The following is a 6,097-nucleotide window of genomic DNA, read 5'->3' on the forward strand; positions in this document are numbered from 1 at the left end:
CTAGTTCCAAAGTGTCCCAATTACAGTGGTTCTTTTATCTGCATTAAATTGACTTTAAAGTTAATGAGATGTAGAAAATGCATTTGGAAGATATGTGCTTTTCATTAATTATAGTTTTAATTTTAATTTATTTCTTTATAGGTGATTAATTTCACTTTCATAACTTTCAGATATAATTCTGGAGGTAAATGCTTCTCACAGGTCCATACAAAACATCTGACAGTCACCATTGATGCCTTCACGATCCATAACAGCCTATGGCAAGGAAAGAAGGTGGCATTACCTAACAAAAAAGATATGGCACTCGTTATTTAGTCATCAGTTTTGTTGAGTGAAATCAAAGTTTATCAGTCATACAAGTTCTTGATGCAGTGTTTTAATTTACCGCAATGTAAGCAGGATGGATGGGCAGTCACAGATGTAGTTTTTAAGTGTGAATGGTACATAAGCAGATTTACAACTTTTGATCAGCATGTGGAATACAGATTAAGGTTGTCAAGAACTATAGTCATTTTCTGAGTGAATTATCTGTGTTCTTAAACCAAGATTCATTTTACAAATTTATGGTGCTTTGTTGACTAGCAGTGGGTTGCTGGGCTTTTTGCATCATTTGTTCATTCCCTTTGTATATGTGGCTTTGGCCTGAGTTGTAATGTTTTTTAATAATCAGTGTTACATCGTCAGCAACATTTCTGTGCTTCACAGAACAATTATGAAGGATGTGAATGTTCTTGCTCTTGTATACTGTTTGCAAAGAGATCGTGAAAAGGCGATGAAGATAATACATTTTCATATCAAAATCTAAAACACAAGAATATAAATAAATTCAGTATACTCAAGTTAAAACAATCTGCAGTTCTAGATAATCTTGCAGGAGGGTGATTCAACACAGTTGGCTGAAACAAAATTATTTCTTGATTTGAGCATAAAGTAATTTAAAAGGACAGTGCTGCTTAAATAGGAATGCAGTTAAAAAAAGTCTTATAACTCATTGAACTGTGTCTAAATGAAACTGTTTAAAAAAATAGTAATACTAATTTCCAGTTGACTAAAGTATAAATATAAATGTTTTACTAATAGCATTTAACATGACTGATAAAATTAAACATACTCACACTTACCAGATCCTGGTCATTGTATTATGTTTGTTGATGGTTGGTTGTTGTCCTGGTGGTTAATCAGGTTGGATATAAGCAGATTCTTGGCTGTCTCAGTGAGCTCTGATGTAATGTTTTAACTATTAGTAATGTAATTTGGCAGTGGGTATTTTGTGTTTATAAAAACAAAGCATGGTGTACTGATGTATAAAGAATACAGAATAAGGTATGACTGACTAAATGGAAACACCTGGAGATGTAATAATGAAGATCAAAATATGAACAGAGAGGCAAAATACATACTGTAGTGAAGGTTGTTGGGAAAACATACGTTCAGACACAGATATGTAGTAGTTGCACACTTCACTGATGTTCTTACTTGTTTTAGAAAAATGACATAAGTAATATTCTGTTGAGATTCCTACAGGCAAACTTCTCTCTCCCCGTTATATTGTAGCATTTATCAGATATCCTGTGTACAGAATATGTTGATAGAACCCACAAGTTCTGTCATGTTACATGGGACATTATCCATGTCTGAAGTATGTCTGATATTAGTAACATTTTGAGAGGTTAGCTTCATGGTTGGTTTTCATTATACTGAGACAACCATCCTGATAACAGTGTCAGTGCTCAGGATCAAACAGATTTTTTTAATTATCTTGCAAGTTCTGCTAAATTGTTTAGTGGCTACTATACAGTATGAGTATTCAAATGTTTCCCAAGTTTGATCTTCATTGTTGCCACTGATAAGAAGTACTTTAAACAGGTTGTGTTTAATGACCAGCAATTAAGCACCTGAAAATAAAAGGAGAGCCAACTCCTGAAAAGTCATGTAATATTAAATATACCTCAGACATTTGGCAGTGTTCGTAATTTTGGTGCAGTGAATCAGCTGTCATCATGCATCTTTAACAGATTATTTTTATCTTCACATTTACTGTGTTTTACTAGATGCATCTGCCCTGACTTTAAATTACAACAGAAAATTTAGGGAAGGCTGTAGAGAGTAGTAACATTCTTTGATATGTCTACAAAAGGTTTCTTTTAGAACTTAATTTGCATAATATGTCTTTTTATTAAATTCAGATAGTTACAAGGATAAAATTCTCACTTATTTTCTGAGTTTTGCAGTGTATTGCTAACTGTATCAGTAATCCCTACTTACAAACATACACAAAGTAAACTTTTCCAGACTCTACTCAGAAACGGTACCAACTTAAACAAAGGCATCATGTAAGATTTTGTGTTCTCAGCAGATGTGAAGATATTGATTGTGGTCTTCTGGGTTTGATGCCTTGTGGACTTGTAGGTGGGTACAAACCAGGGTTCAGGCATCGGTAACCACCTACAAGGCAGCACAATGTCACAGTCCAGAACAGAATTGTTACCTCATGTAACATACGAGTTTTTCATGCAAACTATACACATTGTAGGTTCTTCTGTGTTGTAACATCATGTTGTTTGGAAGAAGTTTCCAGGATTTTGAAGGGACTTCTGTTATGTCTGCCTTGAAGATAAAGCAGTTGATTCCTCTAAAGCATTGGGTGTTTCTCCCAGTACTGTGTGGTGTTACAGCCCAGAAGTCTCTACAGTGTGTGAAAGGTTAATGCCAAAAATTTGTCCTTATATAGTAAAATATCTTCATCTGTTATCCAGAAACAGGGTTGCAAGTCAATTGTAATTTCAGTTCAGTGTTTAAATGGTCTTCAATATTTATTCTTTGTTATGGGTGGTAATTAAAAATTTTATTCTGTCATTCCGCTTAGATGTTCCATCTGTATGAATTTATTTTTTTTCTTATACCAGATATATGTGGGTTTTTGTAGTGTGTTATACCCAAATTAATACATCCTTTCACACTTCATAAAAATTTAATTTCAACAGATTGTTTTATCTCTCACTTTCTGAAAAACTAAATTTCATTTCCATAATACAGGGTAGGAGCTTCAAGCACTTGTTTTATCTTGTATGTCATAGTTAATGGGTTAGCTTACTGATTAGTATTCAATATTTTATTGTTTATATGGTATTTTTGTCATGTTCAAATGACTTCATGACATAGATAACATGTTTTGAAATCTTATCTTCAAGGACCGACTATTTTCTTTGGACTGTCATGGCCTTAATCATGTTATGGATGATTTAAAATTGTAATATTAATGATACAGTGAAATCTGCCATATAATATTTCTCTGTAAATAATGGAAACAAACAAGAAAAGTGAAGAGAGCACAAAATTGAGTTTTACTTGGATCTTAGAAATTAATGCCTGTCATTTGATTCTGTTTACTGTTGTTCCACCCAATCTCATTAGCTTTCACTGTTAATTTCTCAGTGATTATCTTAATGTACAATGAAACTGTGGAAGCTACACATACATTTCATACTATCTGTCATGGTCTGTATTACCACCAGGCATGTTCGTTGCTAGTTATACATTGAAGTGATGAGAACTCGTGTAGGATAATGAAATTCAGTATCAGTTCTTTCTTTTGCATCAAAACAATTGTTTTATTTTTGTCTTAACAAATGAAGCTAAATAACATTCTGAAGCACATGAGAATTATATAGAATGATGAGTGAGATAAAATTTATTAATATGATTAATACAATTTGATGAACCTAATTGAACATTTTTTTCTGATTCAAAGTATAGCATATGATGCATTTCTTTAGGAAGTAATTTATTCTGTATGTTTCAATGTAGTGCATATCCATTCATAAAAAATTATAAAATTATTTTTCCCAGTTGCTTTCCATTATTTTGCACCAACAGCATGGGACAGGATTAGTCAACATTATTTTACATATTAAATGTCCTGCTGTGCACAACCAGTTAGTCTAGTCCATTGATCTGAGATTGTATACACACACGTGACAAACAGGAAGCCATTTTATGCAACTGGCTAGACATATTCCTGTTTAAACAACAGATAAAATTTTAAGTTTATGTTGAACTGCTTTTGTTCAGAGTGTTGCAGTGAAGGACATTTCAATTTGTTTCAGCTACTGCAAGCAGTATAAAATTGTATAATTAACCTCAATCTTTAGCCCTATTATTTTTATTCTTTAAGGTGTCCTTATTTAAAATTCATGTGTACTTAATATGAATTGAACAGTGTACATGTTTAACTGCAAGCAAAATTTCCTTGGCACAATAGAGGAATGATGAGGAACACTGTTGATGGAAAATAAAATGAACACTTCCTTTGTGACTTTGGTGCACTTGGTTGAAATATTTTTATTAGGTTTGAGGCATTTCTCATAGACAATATACTTCAGATGCCTCTCTTCCTCCCCACCACCAAATTTAGTGTTGTTAAGTACCATTCAACAGGACATTTTCATACAGTTCATATATTTTGAACCTTCTTATGTCAACAAATGAATGCACAGTGGCACAAATGTGGTGGCACTTTTTAACCATGTAGCATTATCAGTGTATTGAAATATTGCCCAGAAAATGTAGTGTATGCAGATATCTTGATCTTACCATTGAAGAAATAGGGACCATTTGTTTTATCTGTCCATCTTCCAGCCCATGTCATAACTGTACAAATATAAACGTGTGTGCATGGTTGTAGCCCATTCTCTACATTGAGAGAGATTTGTTGCTGCAGTTTACATATATCATAGTAGTTAAGAGCGGATCTCTTCAAATCTGATATGTCACACACCTTTAGGTAAGCAGCAGTTACAAAGAATGTTTAAAATTAGTTACAATTATTTTGTACACATTTTCAAAATTAACAAAATTACTTATTTTTCTTTGCCCCCTCCCCCCCACGACAGCTGTGATAACTTTGTCTGTTATTTTACTATACTGGGTATTTTGTTAATCTGTAACTGTCATTCTGTGTTTAATTATGAGATGAAGAATACCATAATTATGTCATGGATACCTACTGTTATGTAAAATGTGCTCATAATAATGATTAATGCAGCTGAGTTTCTTTTATTTATGCTTATAACTAAGACTTCAGTTTTGGTTGTGATTCAGGAGCATTCACTACGTATATATACAGTAAAAACATCCAACCATTCCATGATTACCACCACACAGTCATTTAGTCATTATGAATTGTATTTCAGTACTTGACTTGGAATATTAGTTTATTGTATATTGAATAATTGATTAGGAGATAACAAAAATGTTATTACACCATTAACTGAGGAACTGAATCATGAGCCATGTTAATACAAGGAAAATAATTGGCATAATCAGTGAGACAGGAAAGAAAGGTTTTATTTTCAATGACTCTGCCTTAAAACAGTATTTTGTAATGATGTGAAGTATATGCACATTGTCACAAAACCATTTCTGCATAATAGTTCCATATTAACAATAAAACTTCTTTTTCCTGCCTTAGTATCAAGTATTTTACAGTACACAGTGATCCTTAGTCATCCAACAGATTCTGACTTTTAAACGGTTGAATATGTGGAATTGATAAGTGATGGTGATATGATAGGGTTTAAAAATGTGTGCTTACTAATATGTAAATTTCTTGTGTTTCTTTTTCTTTCTTTTTTTTTACAAAACTTGCGCTAATTTCCAATGTACATATTATGTTTTTATATACAGATATTTATTAAGTAGACTTGGATCATCTACTGCTAGTGTCTGCATTTATCAATAAATCCTTTAATTATGTAATCAGCAAAGTACATTTTACTGCAGATTTGTCTTTGAAATTAAATTAACATCTCTCCCAGAATTGTTTCATTCTTGTATTTCATACAGTATATTCAAGCATCATCCTTTCTAATAACTTTGATTCAGAATATAATCATATGTTAAACTTGCATAGCAAGAAGTACACCAGAAAGCAATAAGAATGTAGCACATTTGTTTTTCCACATGACCATCAGACTTGTTTTGCATGTTCTCCTTGCCCACATCAGTACATTTATCATGGCTCAGAAAAAGTCATGTCTGACCTCTAGAACCAATATATATTAATCAAACTTAGAGGTGAAAACTGTGCAGCATGTGA

General features: G+C 32.6%; 1 protein-coding gene across 7 annotated transcripts in view; it reads left to right on the plus strand.

Annotated features, from left to right (window-relative positions):
- The window catches only part of Patronin (calmodulin-regulated spectrin-associated protein patronin), a 49,140-nt gene extending 43,322 nt beyond the window's left edge, over positions 1 to 5,818 (plus strand). For all 7 annotated transcript variants that reach the window (XM_022070231.2, XM_087356819.1, XM_087356820.1 and 4 more), the window contains one exon: positions 171 to 5,818. In XM_022070231.2, coding sequence (XP_021925923.2) covers positions 171 to 315 — 145 coding nt within the window. In that variant the 3' untranslated portion in view covers positions 316 to 5,818. The remainder of the gene's footprint in view (positions 1 to 170) is intronic.
- Positions 5,819 to 6,097: the final 279 nt, after the last annotated feature.

This window comes from Zootermopsis nevadensis, unplaced genomic scaffold (genome assembly GCF_977971745.1).
Source record: "Zootermopsis nevadensis isolate Lab colony 2312 unplaced genomic scaffold, Znev_1.0 Znev_ptg000028l, whole genome shotgun sequence".
NCBI lineage: Eukaryota > Metazoa > Arthropoda > Insecta > Blattodea > Termopsidae > Zootermopsis > Zootermopsis nevadensis.